Raw genomic sequence first — 25147 nt, forward strand, 5'->3', positions numbered from 1 at the left:
GATGGTCTATAATATGGTTTGGTTAGGTAAAGTGTCCACTCCGACGTTTATCCACTCCTGCGTTTGTCCTAGGCCCGTTTTAGGAAGTTATCAAGATACGTTGCTTCTATATATATATAGCACACAAACTAGAAAAGCACCCATTCAAAGATGTATGCATTTCTCCCCTTACTGATTTAGTGAATGTTCTCATTCTTGTACTACATATGTCTATACCATTGTACTGCTAGAATTTAATTTTAAACATTTTTCTATAAACATCAATTTACAATAGTATTTTCATAACAAGTTTTAATAAAATTTATTAGACATAGTTTTAGTAAATTTATTTTCTAGGCTAATTTTTTTATAATAAGTTAATATATTTGAATTTATTACAAAAGTATTAATAAAAAACATTGACAAAAAACGATCATATACGGTCTTAACATAATAATTGAATTAAAATAAAAATTATAATCACACAATAAATAATGAAACAATAATTTACACAACAAACTATAATGATACTTACAATATTATCTATTACATGGGGGTAAATTTTTATATTATAGCTTTATTCAAAAGTTACAAATGACAAAATTTATTTTAAAAGGAATATGAAAAAGAGGAATTAAATACATATAGTTTACATAAGCCAAGGTACACAAAAGAAAGAAGCAAGGGATAACTCATAGGTCAAAAATAAATGATGTGAAACAAATAGAAAGCTATTTCAAATATCTAAAAATACTTCTAGATAAGATCTATTGAAACACCTTAATTTTTACTTAATTATATAGTTACATACCTTTAGACATCCATTAATGTTTATACTTTTGCATGTGCAAACTAAATTTAGTTTACCAAATTGTCTTCTTATAAATGTATAAATTCTAGAGTTACACCATTACACCATGTAAACCCTATCTGAACTTGATATTCTCCTCTACTTGTAGTAAATGTATAAATTCTAGAGTTACACAATTAGACCAACCAAGCCCTATCTGAACTACATAGTCTCCTCTACTTGTAATGAATGTATAAATTCTAGGGTTACACAATTAGACCAACCAAGCCCTATCTGAACTACATAGTCTCCTCTACTTGTAATGAATGTATAAATTCTAGGGTTAAACAATTAGACCAACCCAACCCTATCTGAACTACATAGTCTCCTCTACTTGTAATGAATGTATAAATTCTAGGGTTACACAATTAGACCAACCAAGCCCTATCTGAACTACATAGTCTCCTCTACTTGTAATGAATGTATAAATTCTAGGGTTAAACAATTAGACCAACCCAACCCTATCTGAACTACATAGTCTCCTCTACTTGTAATAAATGTATAAATTCTAGAGTTACACCATCAGACCACATAAACCCTATCTGAACTACATAGTCTCCTTTTCTTGTAATAATTGTAAAAAATCTAGAGTTACACCATTAGACCATCCAAACCATATCTGAACTACATAGTCTCCTCTACTTGTAATGAATGTATAAATTCTAGAGTTACACAATTAGACCAACCAAGCCCTATCTGAACTACATAGTCTCCTCTACTTGTAATAAATGTATAAATTCTAGAGTTACACCATCAGACCACATAAACTCTATCTGAACTACATAGTCTCCTTTTCTTGTAATTATAATTAATGTATGAATTCTAGAGTTACGCCATTAGACCATCTAAACCCTATTTGAACTAAATAATCTCCTCCTCTTGTAATAAATGTAAAAATTCCAGAGTTACACTATTAGACCATGTAAACCCTAAATGAACTACATTAGAACATGTAAACCCTATCTCAACTACAAAGTCTCCCTTTCTTGTAAAAAATGTATAAATTCTAGAGATACACCATTAGACTGCATCCAAACCCTATCTGAACTACATAGTCTCCTCTAATTGTAATAAATATAAAAAATCTAGAGTTACACCATTAGACCATCCAAACCCTATCTGAACTTGATATTCTCCTCCACTTCCACCTTTCTCTGGGTCAATACAGTTGTACTGAAACAAAAATAAATTCATATAAATACTTATAAAAGGCATATACTGATTGATTTTAACCACTTAGATGAAGACATTTAAAAAATATTTGAGGAGGTAAACATAAAATTAGGGGTTTTTAAAGTTTGAGGTGAGTAAATCCCCACCTTTGCAGGAAGTCTATGTTGTAATGGTTTTCAGAAATGGCATGGTCAACACGTCGAAGAGAAACCACCCTTCTACCATATCTTTCTTTTTAATACCAAAACTTAAATTTAATGCTTAAAGTATGTATTAACCGTCCCTATCAGATGCCCTTAGAGGCTGAGGGTGCAGCATCTACTTCAAATAAAATAGAAAGGATATGAAAATTGTGTATGATTGTTCGTCAATATATCACTTAGTATACGGCCTTATTTGTACTCAATGTTTAAAGATGTCGTCATCCTTTTATTTTATACATAATTGATGCAGAATTTACGTGGATATTATGACAAGGGAAAAGTTGTCACCAATTTAGGTTGATATTTCCCCTGTCATTTATTGGTCACTTTTTTCATCCATTAGGAGGGGAAGGGGTAAAGGGGGATGGATAAGATCGTTATTTTAACCCGCTACAATATCACTTTATTAGGGTACATGATAATCTGGTGTACGATCCATGTAAAAATAAATACATTACCTTTTCAAACATATGACCAGTCTTGTTGAAAATATTCATATTTCTGTCAACAGTTTGTTTAGCAAGTCTTAAAGCTACGTCTATCGCAGGTTTATAGCCACTGGTGCAAAGTCCTACAAAGATAGATGAATAGATTATTCGAATAGTTGATTTAATCGACAGAAAGTTATTACTTATAACAGTTTATTAACTTACATGGCTATCAAATTTAGTCATCAATCCAACATGAAAACAAAATTCCTAGAAAAATCAATTCTATTTAAGCAAAACTTTTTGCTCATTGGCCAAATAAAGGGATTGGGGATCTAGAGTTTCTATAAAATTTATTGAAATTATGTGAGTTAAAGAAGACCATAGACAGCTTTCCGCTGATATAAAACAAAAAATATAAATTTAAAAGTTTTGTTAGCCCCGAGGAGCGGAAGGCATAGACTAACAAAACTGGTATTAATTCTATGATTTTTATTTTAATGATTGTGGTTAATTATTTGTAATATGATGCTATGCCTGATTTTTCAGTATCGCTGTGCTGTGGTCCTCTTCTAATTCAGGGAATATTAATTAGTTTTGAGGCAAAACTGGCACAAATTTTGAAATATACCTTTAACGATGATATGCTCTAAGGGAGGCCAAATGTTTGGGAAATCCCACTGCTGTCCAGAATTCAGTAGGGTTGTAGGAACACCACCTAGTAACAAACAAAATCTATCGATATGTTGCACCTGATTTCTATGTACTCTGATAAAGTTATGCTAGCAGCTGACTAATTGAGATAGCCCCCATTCAACCCCTTTATCTTATCTCTTCCCTCCTACTGGATAAAGAAGTGACCAATAAATAAGTTAAGAATTGATAAACTGGAAATAAAGTCTGAAAGGCGTTCAAAATTATAAAAAAAAAGTTTAAGGTAATCTACAAGTAGTTAATTGTTAATGCAATGTGATATTTAGTCATAGTTATTTAGAATATAATCTTACCTGGAAAACCTAAAACCCGACTTTTCTCCAAGTATTTCATTGCTTGTTTTCCTCTAGTTACTAACAGCTGAAATCAATGATATTTAGAATAGAAATATAAGTAGAGTGCACAGGGTTTAGGACCCCTTTTGACACAATTCTTGAACCAAAATTGAGGGTGGTGTAGGGGCGTGTGAGCTGTAGTGAGGAGTATTATGGAGAACATGAGTGGTGTTATTGACAGGGGGGAGTATACACTCTCTAGTTGTCCACCCACTCACTCAAAATTTAAAAATTATCCCTAAATTAGTGAATTGGTGAGCGAAGCCCTTCTGCACGCCTCTCTTTGTTTTTCTGTATGTCGGCCATAAGTAAAAAGGATAAGAGGATGAATACTCACCCCCTTTTCATGGTAAAATACTACTTCCCCATCCCTAAATTTTTATAGAAAATTTAGCAGACGAAAATCAAAAGCCACCCAGGGCTTTTTGTATGTCAATCATAAATAAAAATGTGAATAAAAAGAAAAGCGATATTTAGCATACAGCCGTGGGCAGTCAGAATCAGCTGAATGTTTATTATGAAAAAATTTCCCCCTTTTTAGAAATGAAAGGATTCATCTTTCATGCACAATTTTTTTTAAATAAAAATAAATTCTTTGTAATTTTTAATTAAAACTTCAAAACAACAATATCTAAAAGTAAAAAGTAAAAAAATATTTTTTTAGATGTTGTTATTTTAGTATTTTTATATTTAATAACAAATTTGTCTTTTTCTTTTTAATTTAAATATTATATTGTAATTATTAAAATTTTACATATTAATTTTGTAATCCTCCCATTTGAAAAGTGGTGGAATAGCAATAAAATTTAGCGCGGCAACAGTGCTAATTAGGCCCCTGGGCCCACTGCCTATTTTCATCTTCTGGTGGTCAGCCAGGCAAGCTGACACAGGTGGTTGTGTCCATGGCCAACATAGCAATGTCATCCATGAGCTCAGGTTACCAACAGCCCAGGCCAATGCGACCCAACAGCAAGGATGGCGGTATCCTACAAACCATCAGAGCTGATAGGCTGGATTGATTGGCTACAGTACGCCAAAAAGATTATTGAAGGAAAGAATACAGCACAGAATTGATATTTTGCAGGAAAGAAAAATAAGAAAAAATGTTAACAGTTTAGAAGAATATCATTAATTTCTAAAATCACTTTGACAATCAAGTGTTCCTTGATTTTTGCAATATAGAAGAAGAGAAGCAGATGTTGATTTACATTTCTGGGTGGGCCAAACAATTGTTGTCCTCTACTGATTCAATATTTGTAGATGGTACATTCAAAAAGGCCCGAAGCCATTTCATCAATTGTATGTTATAATGGCAGAGGCAGGGCATGACATAGCTGTACCAGTTGCATATGTCAATAAAGGTACTAAGAAAGAGAGGGAATGTCTAATTGAGCCAATAGGAGAATCGCATCGGAATTTACATTGGATCTCATTGGTTGAAATTGTGTACACATTTTGCTACAAAGGCATGTTTTTTTTCATTTCATACATACATAAAAGCCAGCTGTAAACAGCATATTTTCTTAGTAGAAAGCTTTGCGGAATCAGAATTAATTGCCCAAAAATTTCGTTTAAATTTGAAAGCTTAGTAACGAGGTGGATTCTTAAAAAAAAGTTAGGCTGGCTACTCGCTGGTGAGGCAAAATTATTTTTGTGAAAAATCCTCCAAAATCGAATAAAAAAATTTACAAAAATTAAGTAAAATCTTAAAGGGTTATTATCATATGATTTTGTTTAATTTTTGTAGATTTTTAATGTGCTTTTGGATGATTTTTCACAAAAATAATTTTGCCTCACTATCGAGTAGCGAGTCTATAATTTCTTAAGAATCCACATCAGCTTGAGTCGAAAGTAAACAATACTTTTGTCTGCTAGAAATGTTCCTTCTTAGATTTGACGAAAAAAGGGTTCATAATATGCTTCTATTCTTCTATTTCTATTCATATGTCCTATTGCGGCGTAGGACAAAATCATGCTACAATTGTTTGTTCAAACATCCTAGCAGATATATTGGAGAGGACCGACCCATCAAAATCAATGTTGATTTTAAAATACAGTAATAAGCAGCATCAAAAATGTCTTCAATTAATGGATGTTATTTCCATTTTCTAAAAGCAATCAAGTTAAAGGATGGGTTAAAGGGCAAATATAGGTTTGATATAATATGAGCTTATTTCAAAGGTGCCATTATATAGATTATAAATAACTTAAAGACATTGACATATTTAACTGTATAAGTCTGTTTCTAGCCAAAAACCGATCCAATTCGTCGATAGAATTACGTCATTTTGCGTAACCAATGTAGTTCCCTAAGAAATCCAAACATCACTGCATCACACAAGGCTGTGTCTGAAGGTTGAATTATAAAGCTTCTGTTCAATCATAGTCATAATGAAAAGGAAAGGATTTGTCAGACATTGGATGCTGCAACTTTTACTTTTGATCAAAAAAAATTTTCATAAAATAATTTTGTAAAAGTACATTGAAAAAGTAAGGGCTGAACCACGAATTTAAAAAAAAATATTTTTAAATTAAAACATTATTTTTTTGCTAAAAGTTGCATCATGTTTGTGTGTGTGTGTTTGTGTTTCGTATCGTAATTAGGATAAATATTTCATAAGGGATTAATCACAGATCTTTATAGAGAAAATAAATTTTAATACGTATTATTTACCCTTGACGCTATATTTGAGGCACTCTTGCATAAAATATTTTGACGAAAATTAAAAACTTAATAAAATAATATATAATTAAAACAAATAAATATTTTTATTATCATATAAGATGCATGCCAATATAACAATCAAATTAATTTAGGAAAAATAGTGAAAAAAGGTCTTATAATGGTGGAAAAAAACGATTGTGTTGACTATCTGATTTATCCTATGTTGAAGTGAACGCAAATTGTAAAATCTACTTAAGAATTTTTTGAATTTTTAAATTTAGCATAGTTATTTTAAAAGTATGTAATGGCACCTTTCATATAAGCTCATATCATATTGAACCTATATTCACCCTTTAAGTGCGGTTATTATGGAACCCTTAAATAATGCTGCCACTGCCTTAACTAAAACCAATGATATCCAAAGTTTCAAAACTAATTTAAAGGGACTGTGAACGTAAATTTTTCTCATCTTAATATCAAATATCAACATTATCTCATTCATAATATCTCACAGATGGAGCAAAACGCGCTTTTGTTTGCTTAAAAAACGGCTTTTTCCGACGATTTTTATAAGGTACGGGGAAAGGAAGAAATTTTCCGTATTATATAAAATGTGCATTAAATTGCTTTTTTCTCCCATTATAGCTAAAATTAAACTTTTTCACATAGTTCTAGATTTTTCCTAACAGTTAAGCTGACTTTTAACATAATCCTTGCTTTAATCCAATGTATAGTTACTTAGAAATTGATAAAATAAGCAATATTTTTTTATTGAAAACCAAATACAATAACAAAGCCAGAAACAGGTTTTTTATTAGTATCCAATTAACTTTAAATGGCCCATCTCTCGCCCACCTTTAATTACAAATTTGTAAATAATAAAGGCGCAATATTTCTTTTTAAACAGTCTGATAAAAGTGTAAACTAATTCTCCAAAGTGGGTTATTTATTGTTCAACACAATAAAAAAGGATATTATTATTTTATATAACCTATGAGATTCAACCCTTTGTAGACAGTAAGGTATTTTTTTGTCAATAATACGAATTTAAAATATGTCTTTATTAGCTAATTACTACGTTATAAAAAAACGAATTGGCAAATTTATAGCATAAAATAAATCCTTAACAGTAAGTAAATTGTTTCAACTATATATGACAAGTTAAATATCCCTACAAACATTATAAGAAACAAAAACGTTCAGATTTTCCCTGTTTTTTCCTTTTTCCCTCTCAAAATACCATAAAATCAAAGCATTATTTCTGGATATTTTTGTGAATAGGACATTTTTGGTTGATCAGTGTAGTGAAATGTGCTTAGTAAATGTTAAGATTTGATAATCAGATGAGAAATTTTTACGTTCACACTCCCTTTAAGGCTTCAAAATGATAAATATTGAAATGTAAGTATATTTTCCTACAGCTAAAACCACTGCAGCTGGCAATTTTGTTGGCCTACCACAACCCACCATGTTGACATCACAACCACAGCAAATGGACACAGGTGATGTAGCAATCAAATAAGAAAAGCCAAATATCGATTCTCCAAAGTCATTACTACAACCCAATACACAGGATGTTTCCATGGAGGATGAGAAGCCTCCAGATCAGGCCGACATAGGGTGTCCCATAGCGTAGTGCGCTAACCACTATGCTGTGGTTAGCGCACTACGCTGTGGTTGGAAGAAACCGAGTTCAAGTCCCCACAAAGACTTTGCACTTGGTTGACAAATGCTGTCGCAATTTGTCAGATTATGATCATGCAACCTTCCCTGAGATCCCCTTAGGTTGTAGGAAGTTAGGATTCTACCAATCAAGCAGCTTAAATCATGCTTTCCCTCATCCATGCTCCTCATATGAGAGTGCCATTAATTAGGGTGGCTTAATATGGAACACCTGCCAAAACTCTAGGCCAGGGTGATGTAATAATTGAGTACCTTCCACGAGAATTGCGGGTCAGCTTGTAATGTAACAGAATACAATGAGCTGTGCGCGAAGCTTACCAATCTAAGATTGGCCAAAGGATTCTCACTTCCAGTCTCTGTCACAGGGACTCTGATAGGAAATTGACAACATATACATATGTGCTGTACTAAATCAATCATTACTTGGACTAATTTAACCAAATTAGGTTTTTTTTAGGTTTTTGATAATTCATACAACCCCCTTAAGTTCTTCATTACAATAAAATACAATTTTAAAATTTATTTACTGTGTAAATATGCATAAATATGACGTTTTTACTGACAATTAGGTTGATTTTTACTCAAAGCATATTTCTTGTAGACAATAAAATGATTATAACTTTCGTTCTATTTAAGATAAATTGATGAAATAAAAAGTATATTCAATTTTATTGTGCTGAGAAGTTACTTATTGATTTTAAGAAATAATAAACCCCTTTGAGTGGGGGAGGGGGGGGGGCGTTGAGTATCGAAATAAGAAACTAATGTAAATTTCTTTTCTATTGTGGGTTTTAATGATTCATATAGCAGCCAAACTGTTTTTAGACAATACCCATTTGTCTGTCTGTTCCTCTGTCTGTCCCACCACTTGTCTATCTATCTGTCTAACTGCCTCTCTTTTGGATTTCAATGAATCATCTAGCATAGCCTAATTGTAATTTGTTAATGCCTCAAAGACTGTCTGTTACTATTTACCTGTCCCTCTGTCTGTCTGTCTGACAGTCTGTCGTCTGTCCCTCCATCTTTCTGATCATTTACAGGTTCTCTATTGGATTTTATCTAATTAATTGTCTATTATAGTCAAACTTTGATAATTCTTCTTGCCTGTCTGTCTGTCTATCTGCTGAGTTTCTACCCTTGGTCTCATAGACTGATTCACTTAATTTATAAAAAAATAGATTTAACTAATAATATGGTGGTATCTTGTAGCAAGAGATACACAAATAACCTTGTGTTGAAAAAAACATATAAAAAATTATTCAATTTCTTCTATGAAAAAAAGTGTAATACATGTTCCTTTAATCTCTTTGTACATCAAAAATATGTTTCAAATTTATAATATTAGGTTATATTCCATTAATTTATTAACAACTAAATTTTTTGACACCCCACTTATGACTTTTAACAGCCCCCTTTAACTAAAATCAAGGGTGATTTTATTAAGATTTTACCAAAACTACTTTACATAAGAAATTTATTACATTTTAAATTTTTTTTATAAAAAGAGGATTGGGATATATCTCCCTCCCAACATTAACTTTGAGCACTATTGTAAAATATATTAAAAGTTATAAACATATATCTATTAAGATCATTAAAGGAATTAACTCAAGGGGGGGGGGGAGGGAGTTAATGCAACCATCTCGTAATCAATGCGCAAATTGCACTTAGAATTCGAATTTCGTTACAAAACTTGGCATGAGTAATCCTTGGTATATATATTTTCCCAAAATGGAACAAAAGGTTGGAAAAGTGATGGCTAACAGCTGGCGGCTCAGTCGTTTAGCCGTTTTTGGGCTATTTCAGGGCAAAACTATCATTAATTACATAGGACTCAACTTTTTGAAACATATTTTTGCTTTAAATATCCATTTTTAAAATTTCTTGTACCAGCTGCTAAATGGCTAGAACTGGCTGAAAATGGCTGGGAGTGGCTAAGAGTATGAAGAGTAGATAGGGCTTGTGACATGTCTAGGGGTAAGTTTTTATTGGTACTGAGCTCAAAAATACTACTATAAATAGTGGGGCTCCATCTATTTGGCAGCTGGGGCTGTTACACAGACTGTTAAAAACCTACCTAGAGACACGTCACAAGCCCTATTCTACTCTTGGCTGCTCCCAGCTGAGCTGCGGCCATTAGCAAGCTGCCATATGGATTTTTGTGATATTTTTGAGCTCAGCACCCATAAAAACCTACCCTTAGACACATCAAAAGCCCTATCTACTTATCATACTCTTGGCCACTCCCAGCTGTTTTCAGTCAGTTCTAGCTGGTAAGTGGGTGGTACTGAAAATTAAAATATGGTTATTGGTATAATTTAACATACATTAAAGCAAAAGTATGTTTTAGAAAAAACCTACCCTAGACATGTCACATCTTCCAAAGTCAAAATTGCATACATATATAATACAATATTTGAGGTCATAATTTACTATAAATATTAACACTACCTGTGTAAAAACTTTGAGGGAAACCCCAAAAAAATATCAATAAAGGGGGGGGGGGGGTTGGTGCTGGAAGGTGAGCAAAATTGATTGAATATTAAGCTAAAATTTTGAAACTGCCTGGTCCATTAGTTACTGCATCTAAATGAAAAACAAAATTAAAATTTTTTTTAAGTTAGGTAAGAAAAACTCTGCAAAAATGGAATTTGACACTGCAGATTACTTTGCTACACCTTCATATGTTATAATTGCGACTGCTTCATTTTTTTGGTAAATTTCAGGTTTATATTGACATACTAGAATGGAAATTTTGTAAAAATCTTTAAAATTGAGATCACACAAAAGAACTAAAAAAACATTCTTTTTGCAGATTTCATAAACTTTGCAGTGCTTGTGAGGTCACAATTATTGCATCACAGAAAAAAATATTTAGCATGGGTCATTTTTTTTGCTTAAATCAACCACATTTTTACTGGGTGCAAAACTTTTATCAAAATTTTTCCAGGGCGGGATGATTTAATCTACAATATATACTTTTGGCTGTTGACAGCTGTTCCCAGCCATTTTTGGCAGTTTTCAGCTGTTATGACAGCGAAATCTAGAAATTAAAAGTGTTTTTAGTAATATGTCCATTAAGGCGGGTTGATTTCACCCTTTTTTTTGATTTTCACATTTTTTCAAGTTGGCCAAGCTGTAAATGTGTATTTCAAAGGCCCTAAAACTTAAAAAATCATTTTAACTCAAATAACAATTTTCGCGCAGCTAATCCAAAATTCGCTGTTTTGGTGTAGAAGCTCAAAATCCTAACTTTCTTATTTTTTAAGCCACAATAATGATAAACCTATCAAAATGCACGTAAATTTAACCACAAAAACAATAACCTGAAAATAAACTAGCCGGAAAGGATATCTAAAAAGATACAACACATTTTTTTTATCAAATATCATAATATTTTAATTTTTTTAAAGATGGTTGTATTTTATTTAATTATAATAATAATGTCATGTTTTTTCCTTTTATTTTTTTCTTGCATCAAGTTTTAACACCCCTCCATCCCCCCTTACTATGATTTTTAGGGAAGTGGGAACTGATAAATATTCTATTCCACTTATTTTCAAGGATGCAATTGTGTATCATGATAGATTCAGCTTAAGCATTATTTTGAGTATTTTTATTAAATTTTGATTCATTGTTTCCAAAATAGTAGTGTTCAAACTATTTAGCCAATAATTTTGTTTATCATCATTGGGAATGTATAATGTATATCAATTTATCATCCATAATCTTAATCCCCTTTTATCCCTGAGAGACATAGGTTATTAAAATAATTAGTTTACCAAGAGTTTAACATAAGGGATGTTAAGGGATAAGACAATGGATGATTAATAAATTTAAATTGCCCAATGTAAGTTAAAATCATTGGTGGAAAAGTTAAACATTGTAGATTTGTAAAGCCAACAAATGATATTATTTTATGAAATATTGGGGACCAGTATAAATTATATTCCAATGTCCCCTCCATCCCTGTCATAATTATTAAAGAGAAAAAATATTTAAAGCTACAATAAAAGGGATCTTAAGGAATATGACAATGGACAATAAAATGTTATACATTCCAATGATTATAAACAAACTAATCAAAATTTAATAAATTAGGAGTTACCCATAGTTTCAGAACCAACGAGGTTATAAAACTTTCGGTACCTGTAATGAATTAATAATCATAAAAACCATTAAAAAAATCATAACAACCATTAAAATAAGGAACAAGTTCCATTATACCAGCTCTCTTCTTAAGGGATTTGACAATGAACAATAATTTGAAAAACAAAATTACCTTTCTGTGGATAAATATTATTTGGTAAACTCTGCATTAAAATACGATAATAGCACTTGAAGTTTTTGGCAGACTGACTGACAGACATACAAAGTAAATTATAGAGTAGCTTCACTGAAAACAATTAATGGATATAGAATACGTGGATTTTATCAGAAGGGAAAGTTTTTTGTCAATTAAGGTTGCTAATATTTATATAATTTATTGGTCAGGTCATTCCTACATTAGGAGGGGAGGGAAAGAGGGGTTGGTTGGGGGTTTATTGTTATATTAACCAGCTTAAAGAAACATTTTTTTTAGTGCCGAATCCCTTACGTATTATATACTAATTGTCGTATCTTAACCTACCTTATTCTTAATAGTCAGTTTATAGGTCAATTTCTAATATTTCCGTAAATCTATGTGTGAAGTAATAAGCATTATATATCGAAATGGGGGTTTTTAGGGTTGACTAATTCAAAAATGGGTTAATTTTTTATGTAGATTTTACCGTTTAGTAGCTAAACAGAAAAAAAATACTTATATTTAATATTTTTTGAAAAATCACGAAACCTTACATGACGTCACTATCTTCAAAAATAATGATATTTGTTTTTATATCTGCGAGGCTTATAAAAACATATTTTAAATTTAAAATACAATTTTCTCTGATAAAAAGGGCTATATTATATTGGCCAACTTTATAAATTCACTGATTCCAATATCAACCCACCTTAATGTCCATGACATAAAGTTATAATGTTAATTAAGAAAAGTTTAATTCCTAAATTAATATATAATTTTCGGGGTAATCTGTCGTGGACTAAACATTAAAATTTTATGGAAAAAAAGATTTCTTTGGAACATTCATTTCTTGAAATTATCCCCCCTTTGTACTCAATACGCATTTTTTATTCTAAGTGCGTAAATTTTGCGTCTAAAGATACCCTTAGTTTAAGCATTAATTTCTCCAAAAAATGATGAAAAAAGAAAAATTTTTTTTTGATAAAATGATAAAAGTATATGTAAAATAAAATAACCAGCAAAAAAATTACAATATTACATTAAATAGAACGAAAATTAGAGCGTGCCTTATAAAATGCGTATTTCTCATGAAAATTGTAACGATTTTGTACTTCGAGTAAAATGTTTTCAAACTTCCCGCTTTTAAGTATAAATAGAGTCCGTGTGCCGTGTATATCTGAGTCCTAACTTCAGAGAATCAGGGCTACAACAACAACAGGTGATATTATAAACCCTTAACGTTCGGGGGGGAGGGAGGGCCGCAATTTTCGACTTAGAGACTTCAAATTTTACTCTTAAGCTTTTCTTACATGTCTACATAATGTATTAAAATTTCATAAAGATCCGCCCCCATTTTCCCGCCGACCGCCGACTGCGGCGGCTGGCAGCTGCCAAGTACAGCTGCGGCCGCTGAAATTTAAATTTTGATATTTCAAATAAAAAATATACATAAAAATAAACATTTTCTGCAAAAAATCTTTCGTCTAGCTTCAAAAATAAGAAAATTACAGCCGTTTGAAATTTTTAAGTAATAAGGACCTAAAAACAAAGGTTGTTAAATAAAAGGGTGAAGGAAGCGAAAATTGACTTTGACTTACTTGAGGTCGGAAATTCATCATAAAACAATTAGCCCTCTAGCTCTAATAGGAACTGAGAAAATAGGAGGGGGGCATTAAACGCCCCCTCCCCCCCCCTCCCCCCGACCGATTAAGGTGTGGCAAGGGGCCCAACTGTTAAGGGTAAAAATATAATATTCAATTGGGTGGTATATTTGCACTTTAGATAGTAAAATTTATTAACTTTTAAAAAAATTTATTCTTACCTCTGATCGACATGCCTTAGCCCACAATGGGGTCAGACAACTTGCGCTGAAGTAGTTCCTGAAAATTAACAGTTTAACCTCAATTTAATGACTAAAATTTATAGGTGTATTAAATCAAGAAAATGTTAACATTAAAAAGTAATGTTAACCATTCTTAAAGGTATGTTTGAGCAAATATTCTTCAAAATATGTTTCATGTGAGGGCCAATGGGTGTATCAAAAATAATCATGAGTTATCAAAATAATACTTTTCATTTTTATAACCTGTGCTTATTTGTCCTGATATCAAAATCCAACCATATTCCTTCTTCTGCATTCCATAGGAGTGTTTCTATGGCATCTAGCAGGTTATTGCCTTCTTTTTCCATTGAGAGCGCCTGCGTATAGGTAGATTTAAAGATGTGTGTTCAGTAAGATCATGTAGAAGCTTTCAGGTAAGCCTGCGCAGTAAACAGACTATAGTATGGATGTATATACAGATAACTAACTGCCTCCCTTTTCCAAGAACCTTTTTTGCTTGCTAGCAAATTGTTTTCTGCTACTTTGCTGTGTTAATATTCCTATTGGTTGGTTTTCAGAGACCCAATTGAGAGTCGGCAAAAGGTCCTTGGAATTGGAAGATACAGTTATTTAACCCCTTCCCCCTCTATAGTGTTTTACTTTTATGGTCAAAAAATATGTATAAAGTTATTAGGCGGTTGTAATCACTGAGGATGGGGTAGGTAATTCAACCCAAAAAATAAAATGGTTTCTTAAAAATCATCTTTCATTTCAAAAAATGTAAAATTGAGGGGTACCAAACACCACTTCTAGGGGTAAATAGGTACTATGTAAATAAGCTAGATGAAATCCTACCATTTTTTCATTACCAATGATATGATAAAAATTCGCTATAATTTTGGCTGCTCTGTAAAGAAATGCATTCAGATCTACTGGAACTATACTCATAATCCTAAATATAACAAATTTCATATATATATTTTTTAATTAAATCTTTTAAGACGATATTTTGGTGGGTTTCAAACCAAATTCCTATAAATATCAGATATCAGAAATGGTTGTCCTATTATTTTTAAATTGGTGATTTATAGCACGATAAGATATCATAACATTTGTTAAATTTAACTTTTCACCTAAAAAACAATAATTATTTTAAATATTATTAAAAAGGTTACTTTGTATATTTGAGGTCACAATTTTGATCTTTTGGGTCATCAAACCATCTAAATTAGGTAAGATTATATGAAATAATAATTGTTGTTTTATTGCTTAAATAATTCAATTGCTAGACAAATCTAATTCAAAATCATGATAAAGATGAAAATTAGTGCGGAAAAGGTTAGGAAAATATTATTCTGTGTTCTTTATCCTCTGTCCTCTATTGTGGGAAACTTTGCACACTACTAGTTTGCAAGCCAACGAATGCCAGATTATTAAAATTTAGCTTTGGGAATTAGTATGATTTTCAATCCCCCTGCAACTAGTAAAAAATGTTAGATAATGTTTTTGGGTAAGGGTTGATTTTAGTTTATTATCCTCTCTTTCTTAATTTGATTTTCAATTTAATTAAACCTGGAGCTATAGTCCCACCCAGATTCTGCACCTGTCCTAAATATAAAATAATCAAATTTCTCTGTATAAATTCAAGATAACAAACTTAAGAAGAAAAAAAATTAACATTTCTACAGACTTTTTTTATCCTAAAAGATTCGAGGACCAGTAATAATATAAGGTTTTCCTTATCTTAAAGTAACAGATGTCTGTCTTACTGTGAGTTTGTCCATTTTGCTTAAGATCTCGCTTACCGCTGGACCAATACAGTTCTTCATTACAGTGAAACTTTTTATAGGCCTAGGAAAACTACTTTGGGGAAGGGGACCTATCTTCCCTACATTTTTTTTTACTTTTTTCTGTAAGATTAAATCTTAACAAGGATGACAACATCCATAAAAGCGAAGCACTGAAACGGTAGGACAAACGGACATTAACACCTGTATAGTGTCTTAACTGAATAATCAGAATATAAAAGTATAAGATTCGAAGCAAAATTGTAAATAAATTTGTTGAAAAACTGCTTGATACAGGATAATGTTTATGGACATACTTACATTTTTAGGACTTGATTATAGAGTTGCTTCGCTTATAATATTGTTCTTTGTTGTCACAGGAATCAATATACCAAAAATCAGATCAAACGGATAATTAGTTCACATAAAAATTTGCTTTTAAAAAAGTAGAAAAATCAACATGTTTAAAATCGAAAATAGTTAACCATGACGTACGGACGTACAGACTCTAATTATAACAAGGATGACAACATCCATAAAAGCGAAGCACTGAAGCGGTAGGACAAACGGACATTAACACTTTTATAGTGTAAGAACTGAATAATCAGAATACAAATGTATAAGATTCGAAGCAACATTGTAAATAAATTTGTTGAAAAACTGCTTGATACAGGATAATGTTTATGGACATACTTACATTTTTAGGACTTGATTATAGAGTTGGTTCGCTTATAATATTGTTCTTTGTTGTCACAGGAATCAATATACCAAAAATCAGATCAAACGGATAATTAGTTCACATAAAAATTTGCTTTTAAAAAAGTAGAAAAATCAACATGTTTAAAATGGACGCACGGACATTCTGGTAATGATTATAGAGTTGCTACGCTTTCTAAATCGTACCTAACTACTACAGGAATCATCATGCATCAAGTTTGAAATCGATAGGACAATTCTAACATGCCTAAATTAACGAATAAAAGCTATATCTATCTCGGACGGACGGACGGACGGACGGACGGACGGACGAACGGACCGACCCTAATTATAGAAAAGCTTCGCTTTTAAAAATTATATAAACCTGAGTTCCTTATAGAGTTGAAGCCTATCTTGTTGATTTGCTAATGTTTGTGCCAACTCATAGTCTTCTCTGTAAGATTCTGGTCTTGGCTGCTCATCATTATTTCTAAATAGATAGATAGAATTGTAAAATAAAACAGTTCAGGGATTTCTTTAAAAATCAAGAATAAAATATTAATTTGCACTTCTATTACAAGTTAAGCTGTCAGTCCGTACCAAAAGATCTTGCAAACCACTGTACGAAAATAATCTTTCTATTACAAAGTATCTCAAGGGAAGGTTGTAATTTACTTTTATAGTGTCAGTTAACCCTCCCCACAAAAATGGTCCTATACACAATATCTCCCTTAGCCCTCCCTCAAAATCTACCTTAAAATTATAGAAGTTAGTTAGGATTAAGGTTTTTTAAATTTTAATAAAAAGAAATAAGAAAACCATTGCTAACTTATCTAAAAATCTAAAGTTTATTAAGTTTAACCTGTACATAAAAAGTATTCTATCATTGACTTTAACAGAATGATGTTCACTCCAATAGTTCCATTCTGTTTGTAAATGTTCTATCTGTTCTTTCAGCCAGGCAGTATTTTTGGTCTAAAATTTATTTGGTTAAAGAAACATTGCTGATACTAGGGCAAGTCAACGGATCTGTTCGTAAAAGATAATTGTAATAAACAGAAAAAAAGTAATTTCGTTTATATTTATCTCTAAGTATGCTTTGTACTATCTAATCATGCTATAGATGGTTCAAATATCAGATTAAATCCGTATTTTAGTGTTTTCTTTTTCTAAGGAGTTTACAATTTTAAAAGTTTGTTGTCGCTAAGCTTTTTTTAAAAAAAAACCTTGATAACAATTACAATATTTGAGATTTAAATAAATATGAAAAACATAAAATGTATATGAACTAAGAAATATAAATACCCTAACCTGTTGATAATAATCCCAAACCATATGAGCTAGTAGTGGTGGTTGAGAACGGGTATAATATTTTCTACCCCCATTTGGTACATAACCCTGTTGTTTTAAGATTTAATGTTATCAAATCACTTTATAGTGAAAACCCATAAAATTGTAAAATTAGTAAAATTTAGCATGAGGTCAGGGGCGTCCAAGCTTTTTATTTTGGGGGGGGGGTATTTACCCCCCCCCCCCCCAAAATTGTTTGGGGGGGGTAAATACCCCCTCCTAAATGGGGGGGGGGTAATCGCCCCATTACCCCCCCCCCCTTGGACGTCTATGCATGAGGTAATATATTTTTATAAGAAAAATATGTTAATGAATAATGAATAACATTAATCTATTCCTGTTTCTTCAAAAGATAAATTAGATTTTCAATCATTCCTCTAAAGTAAAATAAAAAAAGTAAATAAAATCAAAGTAAAATAAAATAAATGTATACCTTGCAGTTTCAAACATTTGACAAGTATATAGACCTCTTAGAATCCAGTAGGTATCCCAATAGTACACCTCACGAAACCTATACAATCATATAAATAATAGGTTAATTATGATACATTTACAGGTAATTTCATTTTACGAGGCTGCTGTCCATGACACTTACATCTTGTCCAACAGCAAACCAGGAAAACTAATGGGAGCAAAATCTCTCTTATTTTTGTTTAAACACAAACAAGGGGTATTAGGTTTAGTAACACCTATCAGACAACCATCTCTTTGATTGCACAACCTTTGTCTGGAAGTCTTAACTGTGTATGGTAATGAGTTGCGCCTTTTTTGGACAAAGGTATTTCCCCTACTCTAATTAGTAATATCCGGCACCTGACATAGCAGCAGTAGGAACCATTTTAAAAACGTTAGTAATGACGCAGTGTTAAGTCAAAAGTCAACCTATTACCTCCCCGATGACAAGCGAATGCGCTACGTGATGAATCACGATCGCGTTTTTTTTACAAATACTGAAATTTTTGTTTCTTAACGGCTTAAATAAATAAGACAAGTAACAATTATTTTGCTTATTGAGCTTTAATAAATTAGGTAAGGTTGTCTGCTGGATGTCACAAAGCTAATAAACCTGTAAGGAGACAAAATAAATAATTAAAATATTGTACCTGCCACCAGGAACTATAACTGGGTTTGGAAGATTAAATGCAGAGCTACGAAGGTCGTCGTGATTTGAATCTATTTTTCTTCCTAGATCTTTCCATAATCTACAGAATAAGTGTTTGTTTGACAAAATATAGAGTGAAACTTCTTATTGCATCGTATTATAAAAAGCTTTCCATGTATCGTAAAAGTGAAAATTATAAAATGGATTATTAGGCCTGAGGGGCCGAAGGCCGGGCAAATAAAACTTATTCATATTATGATTTTTTATTCGTAAAAAATTGTATATAATAGGATATCATACATGATTTTTCAGTATGGCTTAAAACTGGTTGGTACTAATCCAGCGAATATTAATCGGTTTAGAAGCTATACTGGAAAAATTTATCTCATTTTCGATTCAATTTGTGCAATAAATCATACTGAAGTAAATGAACATTTTCACCTGTTTAGATTTACTGCAAACTTTCTGTGTTCCTAAAATGTTTAACAAGTTTAAAAGACACCTTTGTTCATCACCAATAACACAATTATATTCTAACACAAGGATGTAATTATCCATTAAATCAAAAACAACAAGTCATATGTAATACATTGAAAGATATAAAGTAAGAATACTAAGAATCTTTATTATAAAATCTTAAGTTAGGTTAATTACATCATATAAAAATTGTTGTAAAGTTGCTCAGGTTTCTGAATTGTAACTTTTTTTCATAGGAATCATCGTGCCCAGTGTGAAATCGATTTTCAAGGTAGAAGGAAATAACATTACAAAAAAAATATTTTACCTTATCTTTGATATGTGAAAAATCTAGGTCTTTCCAATCTAAAGGGGAATATGGTTCTAAGTTTTCACACTCAAAGTTTTCTTTAACAAATTTTCTAAAATAATAAATAATTAGAGCATTTTAAATACAGCCTTAAAAGTTAGCTTTTTAATACTGATATATTTTTTGTTACCTGAGATTTTCTTGTGTCTTATCTTTCAAATGTCTGAACTTTTCTTCTATAACCTCTTTCGGAAATCTATTGAAAGACATCTTTTAAATTTAGCCATGAGTTTTTGTTAGCCAAGAGGGGACGAAGGCTCATTAGAGGTATTAGGGTGAATGAAAACAAGCCTGTTTGCTGAGTGGGTAGGTGATATGTCGGGCACAAGCCTCAGATATTTCTGCAATTTCTGAGGCGTGTAATGTTACTAGACAGACAAGGGGCAATAGTTTGACCTTTAATTCATAACTAGATAAAATCAATATCTCCTAAAATTTCAGTCAAAAGGTTGGTTGTCTGTTATTTTTTCAATTGTATAGGTGTTAGAATTTCGAATCACATTACAATTACATGGAATAGTTAATATGTAATAGAAGCTTTCAATACTTTAATATAACATTTAACACGAAAACCCCTCTCCCTATTTCTTTTTTCAGTTCTGTTCCTTCGGAGCTCATCTTTACTTAACTTAACCTTGCCCAAAATAAAAGATTTTAAAAAAAATTTTGGGTCTACATAAAATATCAGGAAAACTTCAGTTAGATTTGCAATTAAAAAAACCTCAACTGACCTTAATTTCATATCTACAAACGTTTTGGAATCTTCAAATACTTTTGCCATCTTAAAAAAATATTATTTATAGAAACTTATATGCAGATAAAGAAAATAAAAGAATATGAGAGTTTACAAGGAAGATATTTATCTTAAAGTTTTTTAATCTTAATTTTGACGATGATATTAATATTTAATAGAAGCAGGTTTTTTTTATTTAATTTTGGAATTTGACATTTTTTTCTTAGGGCGTTTTTTCTTGGGAGGGTGGTCGTAACCTCCCCAAAAATAGCTATAAACATTACAATTCCCTACCAAATCTACACTGTAAAAGATAAGTGAGATCCTTCGCAACAGATATACAAATATATAGACATCCTGTTACTTTTAAATAAGGATCTATGATTATTTTATATTTTAGTACCTGGACATGATGTAAAATTGTACCCTCCCCACATTTATACTGAATATTTGCATCTTCCATTTTCTAGATATATCTATATTTTTAAAGTCCTTTAGTATCTTGGGTCTAAAAAGTTCTGTTTTGAAGACATTTTTGACAAAGTTATGGCCAAATAATGATCATACATATAAAAAAATTATATATATGATATTAGTTCAGCGGTAAGCGAGATCCTTTGCTACAACAAACACACACACACACACACACACAAATGCAAGCACATCTTGTTACTTTTATATAAGGATACTTAGAAACAAATCAATACAATCTGCTAGTGCCCTATTCATGTATTCCTGTTATTTTCATTAACCTTGACTTTTTTTAAAATATAAGAACAAGACATACCAATAAAATTATTATTACTTGGATCTTACATCAGATTGCCATGTTCTTTAATAAAGTGACTTTTAGCGGGCTAAAATAAAGATCTCCTCTCCCTTTTCCTTCTTTACCCCATTTCCTCCCTTCCTACTTCAAACTGACCAATAAAGGACAGTCGATCTAGCAACCTAAATCACGAAAATTGCCGTATCATAATATCCATGTATATTCTACATCAATAGAAAATACATAACCATGTTTGCTCTAATTTTAGACAAGAAATTCTTAGAGTTTTTCCCTAGATTAAGATTAGATGGTTTGCAAGCTGTTTCAACATAACATTTTTCACACGGAAATAGAACCCGTAGAAAATACTCTTGACCTTTTTTTCGTCCAATCATTTTTATATAAACATAACAGGATCAGTGTCTGTATGTTGAACAGATATGGTTTTCCATTACTTTGAAGGTTCTGTTCTCATTCGTATTTGGAAGGTTTATAATTTTTTTTTAAAGAGAGTATCCCATCCCCCCCTCCCCCGATTACGATTAAAAGATGCTGTCGTTGTTTAGTTAAAACATTTGTTTAAGCTTAATGAGAATATTACAAATAGTATATTAACCAAAAAATATATATTCCCATAACACAAGAAAAAAATCAGGGCTCGGCAGCCTCCTATAAACCTGAGGAAATATAACCTTTTACAATTTAAAAAATCAGCTTGAAGTCTAAACCTGAGCCAACAATGGCAACCCCTCTTTTCAAAAAATAAACGTGCATAAATATGAGGCTTAGTTGTGGCTGATGCGAGGCTGCCGAGCCCCGAAGAAAAGAAAATCCATGAAAGAAACTTAATATTCTTCTCTTACCATATTGACTAATACTTTGTTGAGGATAAGATATATTTTTTGTTTGTAGCATGGATTTTCTATAATTCTTTATGCTCGTTTGTCTGTCTATCTGGTAGTTATTAAATAAATGTGAGAGGTTTTCCGCTTATTTTATTTAGATCACGAACGTCTTAAAAAGAATGCATTTAAAAATGCTGATTTTAGATTAGGTTGTATTTTTCCTACAGAGGCTCAAATTAAATATAAAAGTTAAAACAATGAAACGTGATTTTCAAGTTGCCATTTAAGGTAGACGACTAAAAAAAAATTCTTTGTCAATGATTATTTTTTTCTAAAGCAATCTTTTCTTTAATAAAAAAAACACCAATTCCTACGGCTAGGGACGAATCAAGTATGTGTTAAAGATGTTCAAGAAATTAAATAATAGTTATTTCTCGTATCGTATTATAAACGGCTTTCCGCGGATATAGAATGTACAATTATAAGATTAAAACTAGTTTTTTTAGCCCCGAGGTGCCGGAGGCACCGGCTAAAAAAACGGGTTTTAATCTTATGATTGTACATTTCTATATTCGTAGAAAACTGGATATAATACGATGCTAGACATAGTTTTTTCGTATGGATGAGAACCGGTTCCTATCCACCGGATTCGAATGAATACGAGAAAAAGAATTAAAGAAATTATAAAAAAAAATGAATAAAAACCAAGGAAAAGATGTAGATTGAAGTTTTTACAAATTTTATGCAGTATAAACATCAACTTTTCTTAAGAAAATAGAAAATAGTTTGTCATACTTTGTAGACCCTGTCAAAATTTGTATAGTTATCTTATTCACATAAGCATGTCGTCATAATGTCAAAACAATATTGATCTGTCCACAATTTATATGAATTGATACTGTTATTACTTGCATGTTACACCAGATTTTAATGATTGCATGTCGGTATAATATCAATGGATGTAGAATATACGTGGATATTATGACAGGAGGAAATTTGTCGTCAATTTAGGTTGCTTACATAGACATTATTTGATGGTCAGTTAGTTCATCAAGTAGAAGGGAAGGGGATAGAAAAAGATGGGTGGATGTAGTATATCGTTATTTCAGCCAACTGCGAGCAGCATCGCTTTATCAGAGTAAAACAATCTGGTACAACATCCAAGTAATAATATTTCGATTGCCAAAAGGACTTTTTTGGGGTATAGTCCTTTCCATGACATCGCTCCATATGGGGCGATGATTTTCTATAGCTCCTTCAAGGAGCTATAGCATAGCCTCTTATCATATGGAGCGATGTGATAGCCCCTTTTAAGGAGCGTTCATATCGCCTCTTATGATAAGAGGCTATGCTATAGCTCCTTCATGGCCTCTTAATAGCTCCTTTGAAGGGGCGTTAATATCGCCTCTTATGATAAGAGGCTATACTATAGCCCCATGATGGCTCCTTTATAGCCTCTCCATCGCCCCTCCGTAGTCCCTTACCTTAATTTATATAACAACCCACTTGATGGCCCCTACATCGCTCCTCCATCGCCCCTTCTCCAAATTTATATTACATTGTACTTTGATGGCCCCTACATCGCTCCTACATCGCCCCTTCATCGCTCCTACATCGCTCCTACATTGCTCCTTCTCCAAATTTATATTAAATTGTACTGTGATGGCCCCTACATCGCTCCTACATCGCTCCTTCATCGCTCCTACATCGCCCCTTCATCGCTCCTTCTCCAAATTTATATTACATTGTACTTTGATGGCCCCTACATCGCCCCTCCATCGCTCCTACATCGCTCCTTCATCGCTCCTTCTCCAAATTTATATTAAATTGTACTGTGATGGCCCCTACATCGCTCCTTCATCGCTCCTACATCCCCCCTTCATCGCTCCTTCTCCAAATTTATATTACATTGTACTTTGATGGCCCCTACATCGCCTCTCCATCGCTCCTACATCGCCCCTCCATCGCTCCTACATCGCTCCTTCATCGCTCCTTCTCCAAATTTATATTAAATTGTACTGTGATGGCCCCTACATCGCTCCTTCATCGCTCCTACATCGCCCCTTCATCGCTCCTTCTCCAAATTTATATTACATTGTACTTTGATGGCCCCTACATCGCCCCTCCATCGCTCCTACATCGCCCCTCCATCGCTCCTACATCGCTCCTTCATCGCTCCTTCTCCAAATTTATGTACTGTGATGGCCCCTACATCGCTCCTCTATCGCTCCTTCATCGCTCCTACATCGCCCCTTCATCGCTCCTTCTCCAAATTTATATTACATTGCAACTTGATGGCCCCTACATCGCTCCTCCATCGCTCCTTCATCGCTCCTACATCGCCCCTTCATCGCTCCTTCTCCAAATTTATATTACATTGCAACTTGATGGCCCTACATCGCTCCTCCATCGCCCCTTAATAGCCCCTTACCTTAATTTATATAACAAAGCTCCTATATGGCCTCTCTATCGCCCCTTAATAGCCACTTAATTTAATTATATAACATTGCCCCTACATAGCCTCTCCATCGCCCCTTAATAGCCCCTTACCTAAATTTATATAACAAAGCTCCTATATAGCCTCTCCATCGCCCCTTAATAGCCCCTTACCTTAATTTATATAACATAGCCCCTACATAGCCTCTCAATCGCCCCTTAATAGCCTCTTACCTTAATTTATATAACATAGCCCCTATATAGCCTCTCCATCGCCCCTTAATAGCCCCTTACCCTAATCTATATAACATAGCCCCTACAAAGCCTCTCCATCGCCCCTTAATAGCCCCTTACCTTAATCTATATAACAAAGCTCCTACATAGCCTCTCCATCGCCCCATAATAGCCTCTTACCTTAATTATGTAAGATAGCCCCTACATAGCCTCTCCATCGCCCCTTAATATC

General features: G+C 32.5%; 1 protein-coding gene across 1 annotated transcript; it reads right to left on the bottom strand.

Moving 5' to 3' along the window:
• Nucleotides 1-401: 401 nt before the first annotated feature.
• On the bottom strand, nt 402-21117 carry Treh (Trehalase). Its single transcript, XM_080151093.1, has 20 exons — nt 21035-21117; nt 20630-20679; nt 20029-20094; nt 19857-19950; nt 19514-19545; nt 19074-19172; nt 18404-18481; nt 18307-18347; nt 17932-18017; nt 17483-17595; nt 17006-17110; nt 15710-15745; nt 15313-15360; nt 14993-15089; nt 14402-14514; nt 14138-14195; nt 3641-3707; nt 3265-3351; nt 2664-2776; nt 402-2002 (listed from the first exon to the last, which is right to left on the bottom strand). The coding sequence occupies exons 1-20, from the start codon at nt 21092-21094 to the stop codon at nt 1877-1879; spliced, it is 1569 nt and encodes a 522-aa protein (XP_080007219.1). The 5' UTR covers nt 21095-21117; the 3' UTR covers nt 402-1876.
• Nucleotides 21118-25147: the final 4030 nt, after the last annotated feature.

Source organism: Acartia tonsa, chromosome 2 (genome assembly GCF_053477335.1).
Source record: "Acartia tonsa isolate MP-2025a chromosome 2, ASM5347733v1, whole genome shotgun sequence".
Taxonomy (NCBI): Eukaryota; Metazoa; Arthropoda; class Copepoda; order Calanoida; family Acartiidae; genus Acartia; species Acartia tonsa.